The sequence below is a fragment of the Vipera ursinii genome, assembly GCF_947247035.1.
Source record: "Vipera ursinii genome assembly, chromosome: 8".
Lineage (NCBI taxonomy): Eukaryota > Metazoa > Chordata > Lepidosauria > Squamata > Viperidae > Vipera > Vipera ursinii.
In genome coordinates, this window is record NC_139519.1 from 15,182,796 (window position 1) to 15,203,748 (window position 20,953).

At 44.8% G+C, this 20,953-nt stretch overlaps 2 protein-coding genes across 3 annotated transcripts; one reads left to right on the forward strand and one right to left on the reverse strand.

Moving 5' to 3' along the window:
- Window positions 1-1,206: 1,206 nt before the first annotated feature.
- On the forward strand, window positions 1,207-7,521 carry TTI2 (TELO2 interacting protein 2). 2 transcript variants are annotated; one of them, XM_083368714.1, is made up of 7 exons: window positions 1,207-2,137; window positions 3,435-3,621; window positions 4,402-4,494; window positions 5,642-5,829; window positions 5,930-6,073; window positions 6,528-6,690; window positions 7,303-7,521. In XM_083368714.1, exons 1-7 carry the CDS (start codon window positions 1,476-1,478, stop codon window positions 7,471-7,473), a joined length of 1,608 nt encoding a protein of 535 aa, XP_083224840.1. In that variant the 5' UTR covers window positions 1,207-1,475; the 3' UTR covers window positions 7,474-7,521. The 2 variants fall into 2 exon arrangements, 1 of the variants encoding a protein (XP_083224840.1); XR_014493201.1 differs by lacking the exon at window positions 7,303-7,521 and having other exon boundaries at window positions 5,930-6,163; window positions 6,528-6,692.
- Window positions 7,522-7,689: 168 nt separating this feature from the next.
- MAK16 (MAK16 homolog) lies at window positions 7,690-17,261 on the reverse strand. Its single transcript, XM_083368715.1, has 10 exons — window positions 17,184-17,261; window positions 15,789-15,838; window positions 14,916-15,025; window positions 14,103-14,167; window positions 12,802-12,953; window positions 12,601-12,655; window positions 11,511-11,585; window positions 10,151-10,261; window positions 8,752-8,808; window positions 7,690-7,881 (listed from the first exon to the last, which is right to left on the reverse strand). The coding sequence occupies exons 1-10, from the start codon at window positions 17,196-17,198 to the stop codon at window positions 7,705-7,707; spliced, it is 867 nt and encodes a 288-aa protein (XP_083224841.1). The 5' UTR covers window positions 17,199-17,261; the 3' UTR covers window positions 7,690-7,704.
- Window positions 17,262-20,953: the final 3,692 nt, after the last annotated feature.

Sequence of the window (20,953 nt, forward strand, 5' to 3'; positions counted from 1 at the left end):
GTCATTTCCAGATTAAACCACATTTGTGTTGGTGACAGTTTGGATTTACTGGGTCAGAGAAGCCACAGCAGCCAAAAAATTCAACCCAATATGAAGACCGACACAACCACAAGCACCAATAATCAACTAATTCCCACACTAAAAAAAAAACAATACGGACACAAGCACTATCAATCAACTAATTCGCATACTAAAACAAACAATAAATGAAGATGGGCACAAGCAACAACGATCAACTAATTCACAGGCTTAAAGCAACAATATGAGGAAGAACACAAGCAACAATCAACTAACTCACGTTAAAGAAATAATATGAGGTCGAGCACAACCACAAAACGTCAACAAACTCACAAAGTACAACAACAGCACAATCAGATTTCGTGAAAAAGCTCCCTAGGTTCAGATCAGATGGGTTCTGTGCCCCGTCGTAACATTAGGGACGGCACATCTCACGCATGCGCATGAACACCCCACTCATCACATGGAAAGAACCTGAAGGATCGGAAAACAGTAGTCGGAAGCTGCGCTAGCAAAGCCATTCCGACGGCTTCCAGGTTATGATGAGCCCGCTCTTAACTATCTTATCTCAAATTTCAGATCCCGATTTAAAAACACAAGGAATGGTCCTCCGTCCCTCTTTCTCTGAGCCTTCGTCCGTCTTGTTTCTGCCACAGAATCCAGAATCGGGCGCTCTCATTACGTATGCTAATATATTCACCAGCAGCCCCGCCCCTAGATACTCTTGGCAACTGGGGGCCTGCTTTCCAGGCAAGGGCCCGATGACTAAGGGGAGCCGGAAGGGTCAAACCTTTGCAGTTCTAGGAAGGAAACTCTGCCATAGAACCAGCTTCGACTGAGGAAAGCGACAGAGGAAAACAGTGAGGAGAAAACGGCGGAGCCGCCGAGAAGGCCGGACGGATGCCTAGAGAGAAAAAAATGTAGACTGGCCCAAAGTGTCAACTTCCGCTCAAATCCAAAAAAAAATCTGTTACCAGAGTTACGGGCCCTAATTCACGCAGAATGAAAAGAAAGCGCCACTTTTCCTTCGGTTTTGGATTAAAGGCAGAACGTAGAGGGTGCGGTGGCCGCAAGGTGCAGAACGTCCGCTCTTCAGAGCCTCCTGACCGTTCGAGTAGCCCTGTCTTATCTCTGAGGGAAGGAGATTAAATGTCCGCTTCCGGCGGAAAGCGGAAATCCGCATGGACTTCCGTTCTGCTGCAGCCGGGCCGCTTCCGCGCTTCCCTCCCGCGGGCATGGTAGGGTGGAGGTCTCTCTGACGCCGGATTTGTCACCGGCTCGAGTCCGGATGGCGCTGAGAGCGATTCGAATTGAAACCCAGGACATCCCAAGAAGGAAGCCCGGACTTTAAAGTTCAGAGAGAGCCGGGACGGCGAGGCGCGGGAGTCGGGAGGAGAACCAACGGGAGAGGCCGGGAGTCGGTGCAGAAAGGGGCCGTGAGGCCTTCGCAGGCCGCTATGTCCGGGCGCAAGGCCCGTCCCAGCCCTGCGGGGCAGCACCCCTCGCTGGGTCCCGCCGCGGGGAACCTGGGCGACCCCGCTTCTTCCCCGGCAGACCAGGTCCTCTCCCGGTTCCTGCGGCTCCTTGGAAGCGGGGCGCCCTGCCCGGCCAAGCTGGGCCTGGTCAGAGACCTCTCGGCCCTGCTGGAGGCTGCGGACTCTCGGTGGCTGCTTGGGGCCTCCGAAGCCCTGCTTCAGGAACTGGCGGTTGCCCTGAGCCGCTACGCGGCGCCTCTCCAGTGGGAGCCCGAGGGAGGAGGGTCCCCCGCTGAAGACCCTTCCGGGGCGGCAGGAGCTGAGCGAGCAGCGCAAGTCAGCCGGGTGTTCTGCAACATCCTAGCCAAAGCAGAAGAGGCGAAAGATTTGGAAGGGTTGGACTCTGCGGGGACTGGCTGGGTCCTTCGCCAAGTGGTGGGACCCATCTTCCTCTGCGCGGTGACCCATGGGGCAGAGAGGCCGTGGACCCGGCCCTGGAGTCAGCGTGGGGCTCAGGAGCTCTTGGACGCTCTGTTACGTCTCTTGGGGTATAAGTCGATAGCCGAGTTCCTCAGAGGCGCACGTGAAGGCGAACATGGCTGGTTTGTGGTGGTGATGCAGTGCCTGAAGCCAGAGCTGACCAAGTGAGTCAAGAGCCCCGTGTTCATCTCTGGGAAGAAAGTGATCGGTCCCGTTGTAGCCTAGAATAAAATCTGAAATATCCCTCAGTAATCTCCTAGCTCAGGGGTAGGCAACCTTGGCTCTTTTATGACTCGTGGACTTCAATTCCCAGAATTCCTGAGCCAGCCTTGCTGGCTCAGGAATTCTGGGAGTTGAAGTCCACGAGTCATAAAAGAGCCAAGGTTGCCTACCCCTGTCCTTGCTGAACCTACCAGTGTGATTGAGCTTTTAGATCAGGACAGGTGATTTGTACAGTTTTGCTTTGAAAGAGATCACTGAGAGGTATTATGGGAATGATGATTTAGGATTAGAAGTTATGACTTTTTTTTTCCTGGGCTAGGGTCAAGTTTGCCTTCAAATGTTCTGCCAGAAATTGTCGTCTTAAGTAGACGGGGCCGGCGCTCAAAAATGAACGTAATCAGAAGAAATGGATGTTTGATTTTAAACTGAAATACAGTGAGAAATCTCTAGACTGATAATACTACATAGAAAAATGAATATGGCAGTTGAACAGGTCAACAGTGTTTTATAGTTGCTAAAAAAAGGCAAATGTGGTTTTATTCTGCATCAATACAAATAAAATTCATATTTTCATTATTTTCTGCAGCGGCTAAATAATATGGTACATTTTCAGAAAATTTCAGAGAAACAGGCTTAAAGAAGAGGAAAAAATGGGTGATCTCTGGAAAGAAATTGAGAACTGGGTGTTTAGGCTTGAAAAAATTCAATGGAAGTTGGAATGCGATCGCATTTTCAAAGTATCTGTGGGAACATCATGGACAGGTTCAAGACCTGTCTGTCTATCATCCCTGACAGCAGGATTCAGAATAGTAAATTTAAGTTATAGGAAGGCAGGGTTGAAAGTTAGGGGAAAAAATCTTCCAAACAATAACAGTTTGACAGTTAATCCATTTACCAGGCAAAGTAATAGACTGCTTTTGGAGGGTGCATTGAAACAGATTGGACAGCCATTGGCCAGAGATAGTTTACAATAATTTGATTTCCTTCATGCCTACTGTGATTTTGAAGCCCAATTAAATGAATTTCAAGTAATTATTTTGGTCTTCATCTTGGCACTATTACCACCTTCAGATATAATGAACTCCATAGAGAAGCAGTCCCACAGGCAGAGCTTTAGCTCACTGACAAAATTGGCTTTCAGGAAAAATAGGAGTCACTACGTTCTCAGGTTAAGACTCATGTAGTAAGGGGTGGGGAATTCTCTTTGTCTAACTCTGCTATCTTCTTTCTCTGATTCAGAGAAACGTGGCAGTGTAACCCAGCAACAAAGTATGTGTTTTGCTTCGTGCTCCAGCAAGTTCAGAGACCTTGGCTTGGTGATCACCTGGAAAAAGTTCTGCCACCTTCCCTACTGCTGTCAGATGACTACCGAGTAGAAAATAAAATTCTGGGTGTACAGTGCCTACATCATATTATTCAAAATGTGGTAAGGATAAACTGCATGCCTACGCTAATTTGCCCTTTCCCTGCAAAAACATAGTGCAGAGGCCATAGTCTCCTAAATCCTCTTCTCTCCAGACAGATAAATTTTCTGAGGGATAAATGGTTATCAAATCTAACCTGATTAGAGCGAAGAATTATTCTCCTATGTCAGCCTGAAGCAGACACAACTAAAAACATTAACATGATTTGAAAATAGTTTTATGGCACTGAAATAGTAGTGAAAATAAGCAGCATTAGACAGATAATACCATTAGTCTTTGATTTAAATCACTTATTCAGCACAGCTTGCAACATCCCTATTTCACTAACTTGGTGTTTGTGGAAAGGAGAAGATATGTTTATGGCTGATATAATGGGGATAAACATGCATAAGCAGGAGCTAATTGGTATACAGTATTAATGGAGATATTGTTTTTATGCACAAAAGAACTTTATGCACTCTGCTTATTTCCACATGACTCTTCCTCCTAGGTGCAGGAGTTTAAATAAGCAAAAGGGAAAACAATACACAAAACCTACCATATAATCCAATGCTCTACTCTAGCCTGCTTTGCTAAAAACTGTGATGTGAAGGCCTCAGTTGCCTGTTTAGTGTCTTCATTGTCTTTTTCAACATTTAGCATAAATATAACAAAAAGGGAATGTTACAGTGTGTGTGCGTGTACCTGTGTAAATTTCGTAATGTCATAAAATGATTTTGTTGCATAACCCTGCTAAACATACCTCCAGCTGAGATAATCATGTGGATGTGCTCTTCTTGCAGCCAGCAGCTGTCCTCGGCCAATTGAATAGAGTTCAGGTTGTGTATCATGCTCTCTTTAACCATCTCTACAGCAGAGAGGCTCAACTTGTGCAGGTAACATACAGCATAATCCTCTACAACAGGGGTGTCAAACTCGCGACGTCACATGACGTGTCGCAACGTGTCGTGACTTTTTTCCCCCATTGCCAACAATGGGGTGGGTGCGGTTTCATCGTGGAACCATCCGGCCAGTGGGGTGGCAGTTCGACACCCCTGCTCTACAAGTATTTATTCAAAAATAACTGTCATTGATTTCAGCTGGGCTCATTCCTTACCTAGACAACCTTAGAACTGCAGCCTCAACTTTGCTTTCACAAGCCATCCCATCTCAACATACTCCAGTCATGCGGTAGAACAAACTATTAATCTTTAGGTTGCCTGCTCTCTTCTCAACATCTCTATTTGAAAAATGATCAGTCCATATTCACGCAATTGCCGTTGGGCTGAATTTGGACCCATTGAAAGCAATGCCCTGCAACTGTGCCCTTCCTCTGTTGACCTAAAACTTGCTTGTTCTTTTGGCTGCCCAGTTAACTAAGAGTTGCACGGAGCGTGGCATTCTCAAAACAAGGCCCACAATGGTGTTTGCTGAGGTGCAAAGCTGAATCTTGGATGGGAAAGGAGGCTGTTTTAGAAATCTCGCCATTGGTTTTTCCAGAATGGGTAATGGTAGTCATGCTGTTTGGGGTTTTTTTTTTAATTTTTGACTTTCCAGAGACAGTGTAAAGTAAACCTGGGACTTTCTGCACATAAACATCTAAGGAAAACAAGTATTTGGGGTTCCATTTGAGCTCTGGGTAATTGTGATCAAGGTGTATGCAATAAAAAACGGGCTGAGTTCACCCAAGATGAATTAAATATAAATACTGTGTTTACTAGGCCCAAATTTAACTCTGTTGGGGCTTAGTATAATAGCCTGATTGACCCATAAGTTGCCTAACTCTGTTGTAGACGAGTCAGACGTGCTGTGCTAATCCAGGCAATACGTTGGGAGGTCAGAGAATTTGAGGGTGTTCCTTTAGCTACTCTATATAATTTCAACGGCCTGCTAAGTCGGGCTGAGAGGGCGACAAGCTAGCTCAGGATCCTGGCAGAGAATCCCCTGGCAGAATAAAAGAAGAGAATCCACTTCCCAGCCACTCTTTCTGGCCATCTGTAAGACAGATGCTCACAGATCCAACTGTTCTCATCCCTAAACCAGGTTGTGCTGCTGTGCCTACTGGACTTGCTGCCAGTCCTGGAGAGAGCCCCACATCAGTTGTCCCCCAAGTCTCCCCGTGTCACAGCATCTGACAAAGTCCTCCAGCTGTTACTGACCCACATGGAAGCAGAGAGCCAGCTTTCTCTGCGGAGAATATATGCCAAGAGCCTGCCTGCCTTAGTTGAGAGGTAGGAAATGCCCCACCCATTCTCCTTAGCTGCTTGGTAAGGAGGGCGGGCCTCTCCTCCGAGGGCTTCTAATTCTGAACCAATTTTTGTCTTTTGAGAGGCTCGGCATCCGGGTTGTTCGTCACCTGAAGCGGCTGCACCGAGTGATTGTGGGATACCTGGAAATCCCCGATGGACCAGAGGAAGCTGCTCGGATTGCAGCTTTGGAAACGCTGAAGTGTACAATAGAGCACGCCTGGCCTAGGTATCTCAGAAGAAAGGCGTGAACCCCTAAACGTCTTGGGTGCCTCCCCCAGAGAGCCCGAGAAAATTGCCACAAAACGTGATAAGATAGGTACATACGCCTTGCATCTCCGAAGGGGAGAATTGTGGAGTAAATGAGAAGTAATCCGAGGAGGCAGAAGCATTTGGGGGTGCAGTTCAGTGGGGAAAGAGACCCCCAAATGGCTGCCTTAAGAGTCAAAGGGGCCTTCATGCCAAGAGAGCAGGCAGAGAAAGTAGATCCTTCTATTCCAGTGCAGTAAATGACTGGCCAAGGCTATGGCGGTAAACTTCGTGATTTTAATGCTCGTAGGCCATCCTGCGTCAGTAGATCCCAAGGTCTGTAGCTTTTCCACCCAGGTTGGATTTGGTTTACCAGGGGATCATCTGTCCCCAGGAATAGTCCTTCCAACCAGTCTCCCATCTTCCTGCCGCAGAATGACTTGCCGTCTTGCTCTAACTCTCGAGGCTTTGCTGAGGATGATGTGGGATGTGATCACGGACGGGAGCACCACCCCTGAGCCTGTGAAAACAGCCCTGCTTCAGAGAGCCACCAGGTGCCTCCTCTTGTTGAATCACTGCTCCCAAGGACAGGTGAAGGTGAGCCAAGTTTCATTCCCAAGGTGAAGCACAGGTGCAGAGAAAGCAGCAAAGGTTTTCAACCGGAGGGGAGGAGCCTTTGGGGGATAAGTTCGCTTTGTCTTTGTTGGCCAGGAGCTAACCTGCTCAGAATTTCTCTCCTTTCATAGAAGTCTGAATGTACACACGTCCTGTTAAAAAACCCATTTTGGAAGCCGCCTTAATATTCTCCCTTTCCTTACTTGAACTTGCAAAGGGGCCTGTGAGGATATTTTTCCGGGTCTTTAAAAGTGCTCCCCCCTGCTCACAAAAGCGTCTCTTCCAAGGCACAGCCTGGTAAGATGGCAAAAATTCAGGACAAGAAAGCATTGAAATCTAATGCCAGGGCAAAGGTAGTTACCAGCTAAGTCGATATTTTTCAAGCTTGGCAGCGTTAAGATATGTGGGCTTCAACTTCCAGAATTCTTCCTCCACCAGCATGGGGAATTCTGGGAGTTGAAGTCTGCCCATCTTTTAAAGTTACCAAGTCTGAAAAACACTTTTATCAGTTGATCTAAGCGTGCGATGCTGCCTGGGAAAGAAACAGGGCAGAGCAAGAAGCAATAGACAAAACTCTTTCTCCTTCTCTGCCAGGTCCTATTGCAAGGAATCTACCAAAGCTGTGAAAGTGAACACCTCAAGGAATGCCTACAACAAATACAAGAGGATTCGGTCACAAGTTTGCCTGTCGAGCAACTCCAGGGAGATGCTGGTCAAAGGGACGCCTGTTTTTTGAACCTGGAAGGGAAAACTTCAGCTTTTTAAGAATGAGAGAATACTCTCGCTCTTCAGCAGGTTTAAAGAAGGAATTGGACTTTTTTCGCATGTCTGCTTGTCAGGAAGAACAGCAGAAGCAGATGTTAAAAACAGAAAGCCACTGCCTCGTTTGTTCTACTTCGCTCGTTCCTTCATCTCTTTTATACAAAAAGCCTCCAGGCAGTTCCATGGAGAAGACATGTACTATTATTTCACAGTCCAAGTTTTTTTTTTTTGTCCTCAACTCCCAAGTAATGTCTCTCTGGACTTGGACAGTGGTTCCACTTCCTGCTCATACTCTATTTCAACATAAGCTCGTTTCCGCCTGAATGGCCCTTTCAGTGGAGTTTTCCCCTTAGATTTGGGTTCTGATTCTTTCTCTTCCTCCTCACTACTCGTCTCCAGTTTATCCATTTCCTTCAACAGGGGGAAAAAAAGTAAAGTTATACACAACTGGAAGGCAATCCAAAAACATTTTACTTACTCCCAACCCTCTGTATTTCTTTGCTGCAACATTCTCCACCAAATGGCTGTGCTGCGGGAGATGCCAATTCTGAAAGTCCTTGCTTTTAATTTGAGGTCTCTTTGCTCCCCAGAGACAACAAGATTAATTCCAGCTTGACCAGAGTATCCTGATCCTAGCTTGACTCCCAAGACTGGGGGGAAGCTGCTGGTTTCACTGTAGTTTGTTGTGAACTACCCAGTCAATGGAAATCGGGCAGCGTACAAATTTAATAAAGCATTGTCCTTCTACTCTCCTTGGTCTGAGTCCTTCTTCTCTCTAAGGAACAGCATGCCTTTTACAATCAAACCTGCAGGTTTCGCTATCTCTGCCTTCAGGGAATGCACAACCTCGGCAATCCCAGAGACCATATTAGAGTCAGCATTGCTGTAACATGAGTTTGAATTTCTAGCCTTGCTTGGTGAGTAGGTAAAGACATACTGGGCAACCCAACCAGGCAAATATAAGAAATGCCACTGAAGTATGACATATCCTGCTATGTTTATTAGTGAAAAGGTCAGCACTTTGCTGTAACTTAAAGAGATCTCAGTCTCTCCTTGTGCAGTTATCCATGGAGTAATATTTTCTATATTTCCATTCATGGATTTCAACAATAATAATTCAGGACCACTTAATATTCAGGTTATGTCACAGAATAAATTATGAACAGACTCCTGACAGTGAAGGAAGGACAGAGTATACAGGCAAACTTTAAATTATTTCATGGACGATTTTGGCATCTCTATAAATTGTTGGCTTATAGGCTTTTAACAGGTCTCGCTTACCTCAAAATCGCTGAGATCACTCTCATCAACCTCTACAAATTCCCTCTTGTTCAAATCCTACAAGGAAAGCATTAAAAAAAGATAACTGATCCACAGAGAAGTACCACTTTTTCATGCATAACCACCTTTTTTTTTACACCTGGATTTATTATCTCAGCCATCTTTGCTCTTTCATTTTCTGTTGTTTCCTTGTTTAAATTTTTTTTTATAATTTGTAAACCACTGAAAACCAGAATTCTTGGGGGGTAGGAATTATGGACAGTCTAACTAGAAAAGGCTCATGGACTAGTTTTATATACACAAAAATAGAAGATTCCAAACACCCATAATGGAGGGAGGGATTGTGAAGATGGCTGAGTCTGCAGAGATGGCTAAATTGACTTGCTTGATTAAGGAGGGAACTACAGTTACTTTTATAAAAGGCTGAAAGCCCTTTATGGACTTTTTTTTGCTGAAAATGGATAAAAATGAACTGAGCATTTCATGTTTAAAAGGTCAGACTCTGGGAAGAAGAGAGCTAAGATATGCAATTTAAAATGTGGAGATGGCAATTACTATGAAGACAGTCACTTTTTTAGATTTTTTTACTTTTTCTTCCTACTTTTTTTGTTTCTGAATTTTTTTTTAAGCCTATGTAAAATCTTTTCGCGATAAAATTATTTTTTAAAAATAAAACCACCCAGATTTGCTCAGAATCAGGCAGCGTATAAATGTAATATGTCGCTTATTGGTTTATTTAATATGGGAATCTGTGGATTTTCGTACCTTTTGTATTTCTGCAGTTTTTCAAACTTATATAAAATGTTCTTATAATACCAAATTACTTAAAAACAATTTGTAAGCCACCCCAGGGTTGTTCAGAATCAGGCAGCGGTATAAATTTTATTTATTACATTTCAAACCCCGATTCCCAGTCTTCAAGCAAGGAAATATGAGCATCTTTGTGGACACTTTGTTTGGGGAAGCAGAATGCACCAAGTTCATGAACCTTTTGTAATCCAGCCATGCCTTGAAGCTTGGCTTTTTTTTTAACACAATCTGAAATTCTGGGTTAGCTATGAAGCAGGGCCCATGACACTGCTAGCATCTTACACTGCTCTGAAGTGCCAAGCTAGGACTACAGCTCCTAGAATTCCCAGCCAGGCCATCTGGAGGGTACAGTCCTAATTGGTGGAAAGTACATTTCCTGACTGGATGCTTATTCTTTCTGTTACTCTCAGTAAGACCCCCCCAACAGAAGAGCAGATGGTGATGCAACAGAAAGCTTTTATGTTATAGATTTTTTTTTCCTCAGTACCTACATGCTGTAATCCCCCACTGCTGCAGGCATATATATTTGTTCAGCATTCTTCCCCACCCAATGGTTGGAGCAAATCAACTCGAGTTTTTAAAGCATTACCTGTTCCTCCTCTGCCTCTTTCTCCACCTCTGAGTCGCTTTCGCTTTCGGCTTCGTGCTGCTCCAGAGCTTTGTCAAAAGCGTGGATGGGGAAGTTGTAGATATCGCCGTACTAATGAGAAATACATCAAGAACAGGAACAGATTAGACAATTTCCAAATACCTGTAACAATAGTGCTAATTTCCACTGAAATCGCTTTAGTGGCCATTGCAGCATCTTGCCTTATGGTGAAACTTTGATTGAAGGGATTATTTTGGGGGTCAGGAAGTGCCCACTATTCCCAGAGGTTTGTTAAATCAAGTAGCATCCTTCACAATCATTTCCACAAATTGCTACAAATAGCCTAAAATTAACTGCTTCCCCTGGTCTACTTTGAAGACAATAAGATTATTTCAGGGGGTATCCAGCTCAATGTTGGATCTGCTGCACTGAAGTCAGATAAATGGGGGCTCATTAAATCAAGGTTCCCCATATTGTAAATTTCACTTTGTGCTTCATACTTTTTTTCTTCCTTTCATGTATCCTTTATTGGAGGGTTTTGGATTCCAGAATAGATTTCGCCACCACGATATCCTAACTCCGTGGTGGCGAACCTATGGCACGCGTGCCACAGGTGGCATGCAGAGCCCTCTCTGTGGGCACGCACGCCGTCATCCCAGTCTCAGGCCTTCAGCTGGCTTTTATAAAACCTTTTCGCTTTAGGCCTCCGCTGCCGTGTGCAAAAAAAAAAGGTTCAATCAATTTCAGCTTCTCGCGGGGGGGGGGAAAGAAGATCTCGCAAAGTTGGAATTGATTGAACTTTTTAGTCCCACCCAGTCTGCCTTTACCACTGCAGCCACGCCCACCCAATGGGCCACACGTACCCGGCACCCGACAATACATAAGTGGGTTTTGGGTTGCAGTTTGGGCACTTGGTCTCTAAAAGGTTCGCCATCACTGTCCTAACTCTATGTTTCTCTAACAACTTGGAGGAGGCCTAGGAATCTCCAGCCCAGACTACTTGCCAGCCATTGAGTAGTTAACTCCTCCTCCTTGAACTCCAGGGATTACTTCCTGCTCCCTCACAGAACCTGTTGCTTAAGCTAAATATCACAATTAAGCTCCTGCCTCTGAGACCTAAAGCCCAGAGCAGGTAAGCTACCTGAGTGCCCTTCCTCCAGCACCTGGAAATGGTCTAGCAACCCAACCTCTTTCTGATCTTCCTGCTACAACAGACATGTCAAACTCGCGACATCATGTGACATTGTGCAACGTATCGGGACGGTTTTGCCACTGCCGGCAATGGGGCGGGCGCGGCTTCCGGATGATGCGTCCAGCCCGAGGGCCGGCAGTTTGACAGCCCTGTGTTAAGAGATCATACCGTATCCTGCTTGAGCCGCTCCAGTAATTCCTTTTCAATTGCGTTGTCCAGCTGAGCTGCAATTAAGGCTTTTTCCTGGAAGAAGGAAACAAGGAACAAGTCAACGGAACAGTGGAAGATGAAAGGTAGTATTATGTGGGAATGGGTTGATTCCTTCCATTCTCCTCAAAAAAAACCCAGGATTTTACAAAGGCCGTTCCCCTCCCCAAAAAAACTTGAGAATCACGTTGGTTATCACGCTCAATACAAACTCAATATAAACAGATCCATCCCAAGGGGTGGACAGGGTGAATCTTAGCATTGCTCTAAAGTGGATCACCATCTGATAGGGGGATCCCTGGACTTTATGGGGTGAGGATATCCACCCGGGTGCTGGCACCCAGCTCTTATGTTCAAGATGTTGCAGCAACCAGTGCAGACAGCAGCAGAGCCTGGGAACTTCTGCAGGGGCTGCTTTGTCAGGCAAAACAGCGTAGAACGAGGAATCCCCGTGGCAGAGAAGGTGCTTAATTTAATTTAATTTAATTAATTTAATTATTTAATTAAATTTAATTTAATTATGGGACTTATATGCCGCCCTATCTCCCGAAGGACTCAGGGCGGCTAACAACAATAAAACAACAATAGAAACAGTAATTACAAATATTAAAAAAAGATTAAATTTACAAAGCCCCATTGATTATTTACAAAACCAATAAAATTAAAACAATATTAAAACCCCCATCTTCAGTCCAGGTCGGCCAGTTGGAAAAGGTATGTTTTTAGGTCACGACGAAAGGACCGGAGATCTGGGGCCATCCGAAGTTCTCGGGGGAGCTGATTCCAAAGGGCAGGCACCCCTACAGAGAAGGCCCTCCCCCTGGGGGTCGCCAGCCGACATTGTCTGGCTGATGGCACCCTGAGGAGACCCTCCCTGTGTGAGCGCACAGGGCAATGGGAAGTCGTTCCTGGCAGCAGACGGTCCTGTAAATATCCCGGGCCTAAGCCATGTAGGGCTTTATAGGTAAGAACCAGCACCTTGAACCTCACCCGAAGGGCAACCGGCAACCAATGCAGCCACCAGGAGGGGTGTAATATGGGAGTATCTTACCTCTCGTCTCTTTTCCCGCCTTTCGATCTTTTTGCTTAACGGAACAAGTTTCCTCCTGAAAGAGACAGAAGATGTCGGTGGAACAGCTGTGCCAGCCAGCTGCCGAGAAGCTGCAGCTCTCTCAGGCCAGCAACAGGCCCGTCTGGCATTCTGCAGCGGTAACCCCAGCTGAACTGGATAGGCCTGGGCAAGGCCACTTACTGCCTCTTCAGCGTCAGCTTGCGGATCCGGATCAGGTACTGGGTGATCTTGGTGAAGCGCTGTTTGCATTTGTGCCGGATGAAGCGAGGCCAGTAGATGAGATTCTCGTCAATCTCTTCTAATGCTTTCTCGTAGTTTTTGCTCAGCCGGACCTGCCAGAAATGAAAGCGGAGGAGGCATGTGGCAAAGAGCTGTGGTGGCGCAGTGGTTAGAATGTGGTCCTGCAGGCTGACTCTGCCCACTGCCAGCAGTTCGATTCTGAGCAGCTTAAGGCTGACTCAGCCTTCCAAGGTCGGTAAAACGAGGACCCAGATTGGTGGGGGACCATATGCTGACATTTGTAGACCATGAAGCACTATGGGGCAGTAAATAAGTCTAAGGGCTATTGCTATTTCTGACCAAGGGCAGCACTGAAGCCCGTAGAAAGGAGCCGAATGAGAATCTGGAACTTCAGCCAAGGGGCAAGAGAATATTACCTTTTTGGACATGGGAAAGCAGGAACTAAATAAGGTAATATGGGTCACATACACACCATAGATTTGTGTTCATCAGCATTGTGAGTGTTTTTGTTTTCTCTTTCACAGGAATACTGATGGTCCTCGACATATAACCTTAGTGCAGTTTGCCCATTACAGCCGTATGTCATGATGGTCGTAAAATAGGTCAGTCAACCTGATTTTACATTTTTTGTGCAGTTTTAGTGAAAAATGAAACTGCCATTTTTCAATAAAACTGTTGTAAAATGAAGATGGGCTCCAGCACGAGTCCAAAAGCTCGGAAGACAAAGCCTCTGGTCCCAGTGATCGACCCAGCATGGATCCCGTTTGGGGACCCCTGCTCTAGTGGACACAAGAGGCATGCGTAAAAAAAAATCACTGAAGTTTCAAGGGCACAATTCAATGAAGAATTCTGCCATGGAAACAAAGATCCTCTGCGAAACCCAAACCATGAAATCCTGCCACAAAACTGTTTTCAATTGGGTCTGTCTAAAGGTGCCCACGTAACTCCTGGCTCAGAAAGTATCTTGGTCTACATATTGTGCTTTTTTTGGTTTTGGCTTAGCAACATGTGCAACCAATTACGGTTGATGCCCATGGCCAAAGTATTTTTCAAGTCAACAATGCCAGCAATCAAATCCCTACAACTGGAGACTTCTTTGCACCTTCTTTACTTAACACCTTTTTAAAAAAAGGCTACCACTGTCTACAGGGATAGTCAATCCAAACTGTAAACTTAAAGGATTGTTTTTTTTAAAAAAAGGTCTCAAATTTACTCCTGGCACATACAAAAGGAGAACTTACTCGTTCCCAAAGCCGATTGGGAAAAGCAGACCGTTCGATGGTCTTCATGTAAAGGTAACATTGTCCTAAAACGTGAGCAAAAATAAGCAGAGATATGAAACATTGTTAGGCTTGTCACACTCTTAATTTCAGATACAAGCTATCTGCTCCAGAAGCATTAACCCCAGGGGTCTTTAAATTGGCAACTTTTAAGACTTGTGGACTTCAACTCCCAGAATTCCTCAGCCAGCTCTGCCTGAGGAATTCTGGGAGTTGAAGAGCACAAGTCTTAAATTTGCCAAGTTTGAAGACCCCTGCATGAACCTACACATTCTACAAGTTCCTGTGATTGATGCTCACAAGATCCCGGCCTTTTCCCAGGAAATTATCTCCAGGGTGAGCTCATTATTCTGGGGTCCATCAATTAAAGAAGGCACCTGCCTTCTGGAATGCGGTTCCATCTGAGATCTGAAGGAGTCCCATCCTGCTGGTATTTCAAAGGGCCTTAAAGACCTAGCTCGTAAAGATTAGGCTTCTGGTGAGGACAACCGACATCCTTTTTTTTTTCCTTGTTCCCCTTCACATTTGTTTTCTTTCCCATCTTCTGTCTTGAGCTGTTTCTGTATTTTTGTATTATTCTTTGTTTTTAACCACAGTAATCCCCCAGACTCACTGGCAGCATGTAAATTTATACACTATTATTATTGTTTTTGTAGCAAGCTAAGCAGTTCTTCAACCTTCTTCCAAACCTTAATGTTGATGGAGCTTAACAAGTCCTGCTCCACTAAAGCAAAAATACTGTGATTTTGAAAAGCCACAGTAAGAACTCTTTACCTTTCTCTTCCTTAACAGTAGCATATTGACTGTTGGCTAAGGGACACGATGAGCGATTGCACAAGCCTGTTATGTTATATTCATTTCGGCAGAAGCTCTGAGTTTTTGTTCTGTAAAGGAAACAGTTGTAAAGTTAGTCCCTTTTAAACACCTTGCATTACTTCTCATCTCCATTACTGATTACCATAGAATCACTAGGCCCAACATCAAGCTACAGTCCAGGTACTTTGGGACTGTCCGAAGTAGAATCCCCATGGCCCAAATGCATCTCTACATAAACAGAATGCCAAGAAAAATAAACCCTTCCAAATTCACTACTGCTCCCTATGTAGTTTTATTGTAATTTGAGTAATGCAAAAAACAGTATTTCTGGATAGTATAAACACCTGAAGACCTAGTCCCTGTCTTTCTGCAATTTCTTCAGCAACATAACAAAAGTGATTTATTCCTCCATTTCTCCAGGATGGCTTTTCAACTCTCCGTTTCAGCAAACAACCCTAGAATTCACAAGAAGTCTCCATAAAAGTCCTAACCAAGGCTGATCTTGCGTAGCACTAAAATTGGCAAATAGTTGATTCTACTCAACTCAACTGTTTTTGGCATTTTTTTATAATAGCCTCCTTGCAACATGCTGGTGGAGAAAAACATGAGATATTAAAAAATTGGAAATGTGAATGAATTTGTTATTTAAATTCATTGTCCAAAAAAAAATCCACCCCAAGAGAAAACCACCTGACAACAAATCCCATAAAACCAGATCATTGGCATGGTATCTGAGACAGATTGATCATGTAATCCAGAATATCTACAAGAAATGAGTTATCTCCCCTTCGGTTCTAACCCTTGAATTCAGCACATATAGTAAATACTCACTTGATCTTAAATGAGCAGAACTGTTTGTTACCAAGAGTATCCCAAACAATCTAAAAGAAAAAAGATGGTGTTAATGATTATCTTCTCTTTTTGGCTCAAAATGTACACATTTTGGGGAAGTTATTTGGGTGAACCAAACAAGATCTAACTTAATGATGCACAACTGATGCCACTGTTTCTGTTTACTGATTTTTTTAAAATTACATTATCTACCGTTGGGTGCTCTACTAACAGGGACATACAATTTCCTTAATAAGTTAAAAGAGCAGGATGATAACATGTGGATACAACATTATTGAAACAGAAGAAGGAAGCGATGTAGTTCTAGGGATCTCTTGTGTATTAAAATACCTGTGTGGTATGCACTTGGCAGTATGTACAAACAGGGAGAGATATAAAATAGACTAAAAGCCCATCAAAGCAAGCAATTCTATATAAAACATATCTGTATCTTGTATAGTTGAGCTTTCTATTGAAATATAAACATGCTTTGCCTTGTTTTCTTTTGTCTCCACATTTTTGTTTTTTGTCTCCAAATTTCCATACCCACATTCTGCCCATGCTCAGGGGTTGCCTTTCCCTACTTTTCATACCCAGAACTTAATGCTGGAGTCATATATATATATATATATACAGGGCTTTTTTGTAAAAGAAAAAGGTGCCGGAACTCACACATGTCATACAACCCGCCTTGCCTACCCTACAAGGTTTCATCCAAAAAAGGTGCCGGAACTCCGTTCTGAGCGTTCTATGAGGAAAAAAGCCCTGTATAATATAATATACACATATATATATATACATATACATACACACACATATATATGTATATATACATATACATACATACATATATATATACATACATACATATACATATATATGTATATATATGTGTATGTATATATATATATATACATATATATGTATATATATGTATATATATGTATGTATGTATGTATATATATATATATATATATATATATATATATATATATATATATATATATATATATATATCAATGAACATTCTGCACATGCCTAGAGGTACTGTCTACATCCAGATGCTGGAAGTCGGGGATAAAGCCGGGGCATTCTGCACATGCTCCAGCATTCTCTTCTCTTTAGAGACTTTAGTTAGGAAGAGGACGGCTCTTGGCAGGTACTCTCCCTAAAAGCTGAGCACGTGTCCCAAGGAGCTGATCCCGACGCTCAATGCAGCCCAAGCGCTCCCAGCCCCAACAGCCTCCGCTCCCACGTGGAAGGAGGAAGCCCATCCGGGAGCGGCGATCCCCGGACCGCCCGAACCGAACCACATCCGTTTCCCAGAATAACTCCTCACCACACCACTCGAAACCCCCCAGGCACCTCTCCCCGCCCCGCCCCAACCCAACTCACGTCGTCTGAATGCATTTCACCGCCGCGAAGCCAACAAACGCGTCGGGCACGCGAGGGTGGAAGCCTCGTCGCGGAAATCTCGCGAGACCTCAGGCGACCAAACTCCGCGCGGCATGGCGACGACTGCGCATGCTCCACCATAGATTTTGGAAAGAGGGGCGCGCCCTGGCGCGCCAACGGGTTCAGTTGGGACTTTTTTTGCCGCTCGCTTCTTTCCAGCGTTCTTCCAACCAAAATCAGTCCCAGCTGGCGACTTATCTGCCCTGAGCAAAAAATGTTCTATTTAAGGCAGGGGTCTTCAAACTTGGCCCTTTTATGACTTGTGGACTTCAACTCCCAGAATTCCTCAGCCAGCTTTGCTGGCTGAGGAATTCTGGGAGTTGAAGTCCACAAGTCATAAAAGGGCCAAGTTTGAAGACCCCTGATTTAAGGCCTCTCAAATTAAATTAGAGACGCTTCTTTCTCTTAACCCGGGGCCAATTTTGTGCCAGGATAAGAGGGACGCACCACTTGAAAGTTGGAAAGACTTTTAAGTAATGGCTGATACCGGCTGGGAAGGAGGCGGAGGCAGCTTTCAGAGAGACGGAAAGAAAAAGCAAACTGGGGCGCCTTCATGCCCTGGTTAGGAGGAGCAAGGGTGGATGTTCCGGTAGCGCTTGTTCCTGGGAAGATGCAAAACAGGGGTCCAAGGTTTTCCATAACTGGGCAGAGAAGAAAGCTACCGAGATGCCAAAAGGTGCTCTTTTTTCAGGAGGCAACTGGACTTTCTTTATTTTTCTTTGAAGACGTTTCGCTTCTCACCCAAGAAGCTTCTTCAGCTCTGATGGGATGGTGGGAATGGAAGGATTTATATTCCTTGTAGACAGATGGTCATTTAATCCAAATTTTTCTATTCCCCTGCATCCAGTCGGAGCTGAAGAAGCTTATTTATTTATTTATTTATTTATTTATTTATTTATTTATTTAAATTTTTATACCGCCCTTCTCCCGAAGGACTCAGGGCGGTGAACAGGGCATATCTTAAAACTACAAAAGTACAAAAGTTAAAAAAGAATTAAATTATTGCCCACAATAAAAACAATAAAAAATATATATAAATATTAAAGCCCTAAGTGATTCCCCATCAGGCCAGGCCAGCTTGTTCAAATAAATGGGTCTTTAACCCACGCCGGAAGGAGCGGAGATCCGGTGCCATCCGGAGCTCAACCGGCAGCTGGTTCCACAAAGCCGGAGCGCCCACAGAGAAGGCCCTCCCCCTGGGGGCCACCAGCCGACATTCTCTGACTGGAGGCACCCTGAGGAGGCCCTCTCTGTGGGAATGCACGGGGCGGAGGGGAGTCGACGCCGGCAGCAGGTGGTCCCCGAGGTATTCCGGACCCATGCCATGTAAGGACTTAAAAACCATCACTAAGACCTTGAACCTCACCCGGAAGACAACTGGTAACCAATGCAGCTCGCGGAGCAAAGGTGTAACATGGGAGTACCGGGAAACTCCCAAGACAACTCTCGCGGCCGCATTCTGTACCAGTTGGAGCCTCCGAGTGGTCTTCAAGGGAAGCCCCATGTAGAGAGCATTGCAATAGTCAAGACGAGAGGTCACGAGCGCATGAGTGACCGTACACAGGGCATCCCGGTCTAGATAGGGCCGCAACTGCCGCACCAGGCGAACCTGTGCGAAAGCCCCCCTGGTCACGGCTACTATATGATCTTCTAAGGTAAGCCGTGCATCCAGGAGGACTCCCAAGTTGCGAGCCCTATCTACGGGGGGTAAAGACTCACCCCCCATAGAAAGTGATGGAACGTTTTGAATGTCCCGGGATGCCGGAATGTACAGCCACTCAGTCTTGTCAGGGTTGAGTTGAAGTCTGTTCCTCCCCATCCAGACCCGAACCGCCTCCAGGCAACGGGACATCACAGCGAGGGCATCACTGGGGTGGTTTGGGGTCGAAATGAAAAGTTGGGTATCATCAGCATATTGATGATACCCAACTCCAAAACCACGAATGATCTCACCCAGCGGTTTCATGTAGATGTTGAACAGGAGAGGCGAGAGAACAGACCCCTGAGGAACTCCACAAACGAGAGACCTAGGGGCCGATCTCTGCCCCCCTGCCAACACCGACTGCGAACGTCCCAGGAGATAGGAGGAGAATCTTGGGATGATGGCAGAAATCCTTGCAGTTCCTTCTCCTGCTTGGAGTTACTAAACATCTGACAAAAAAAAGAGAGTCCATGTTCTCCATCCAGCTTTTTGAGTATCTAACAAGCTGCATGAGCAGCTTTTCACTGAGGGGCAAATCTTTCTTAATTAGTGCTATGGCAAGTTAATACTGTAAGTGAGCTTAATTCAATGGGTCCTTGGTGATCTCTGAGCTTGGTTGTTTTCTGGTAAATGTTTCATTAGCCAAACTAGGTAACATCATTAGTGCAAGGACTCTTTATTTCAACCCTGTGTCACAAACGATCTTCTTTATGGATAATGCTCTAGCACCTTTTCTGGGATTGAAAACCCAGTCTTTCCGGTGCTGGAAAAAGTAATTTCTTACAGGTCTTTGAGAGGGGCAGTTTTTCACATAATTTTTGTTGCAGAGGCCAAGAAAGTTAAAAGCGTTTGAGCATCCTCCTTTTCTCCAATTTCTCCTCTTTTCTAATTGTCCACATCCTCTTTTGCTTTTTTCAGATCCCTTGCAACCCTACTGGTGTTCCACTTCTCGAACCAAATTGGTGCTCCACCTCTCGAACCATGAGGCAACAGGTTTGAGCATGTTATATTACAAGTATTTTTTTTTATTTCAGGAACAAACAGTATAATGCGGGGATGTCAAACTGCTGGCCCGTGGGCTGGATGCATCATACCAAAACCGCACCCACACCATTGCCGGCAAGGGCAAAAAAAAAAGTCACAATACGTCACGACACGTCAGGTGATGTTGCGAGTTTGACATTCCTGGTATAATGGTTCTTTCCCTCCCTGCTCCGCATGCAAGCAGACCAAAGAAATTGATGCACGAGAGTGCTTCTCAGTATACCTTCTTTGCTTTCCATCAGCTTGTGTGAGCATTCACATTCTAAGCTTATTAAAAGTTAGCTCACTAAATAGTTCATACACACCGTATGATGAGCCTGCACTGATCAATTCATCCACAAGAGGGCCTAAACACGCATTTATAGAATATAAAAGGGATTAACAAAGAATTAAAAAGGTGGGAGGGGAAACATAACTAAGAAATACCTTTATTAGGATTCCCCAAAATATCACAAAACCTGTGCAAGACAAGAGAACGAGAGAAATGCTGCCTCTAACATTCAAGTATGCTTCCAGCATACATGGGCATCTTCAAAGGAGAGAGAATCAAAACTGTCAGACTTTGCACTTCCAATATTTTGCACAATGACACTAAGAGATCATGACACTCTATGACAGGTGCCACTCTGCTAATAAATACTTGGAGCTGGGTTGGGTTGCAACATTGATTGGGAAGTGGACAAATATCTCAGTCTGTTGCTGAGAAAATTCCAAGGACATTTAAGAGCTGAGCTCGACCTGAGGGCAATTTTCTCTTTTTACAATGCATATTTTGCTATAGTGCCAATAATCATGTGGAGAGCTGTGTGCAAGCTCCTGTTAAAAGCAGTGAAGCAGCTAAGAGTATTAAGAAAAAGGTTTTTCTGTCAAATATTGTTTTGAGATGAGAGAAGAAAGGCCTAAAGTACAGTAGGCCTCCCTCTCAGAACTGGAAATAACTCCCTATATCAGGGGTCTTCAAACT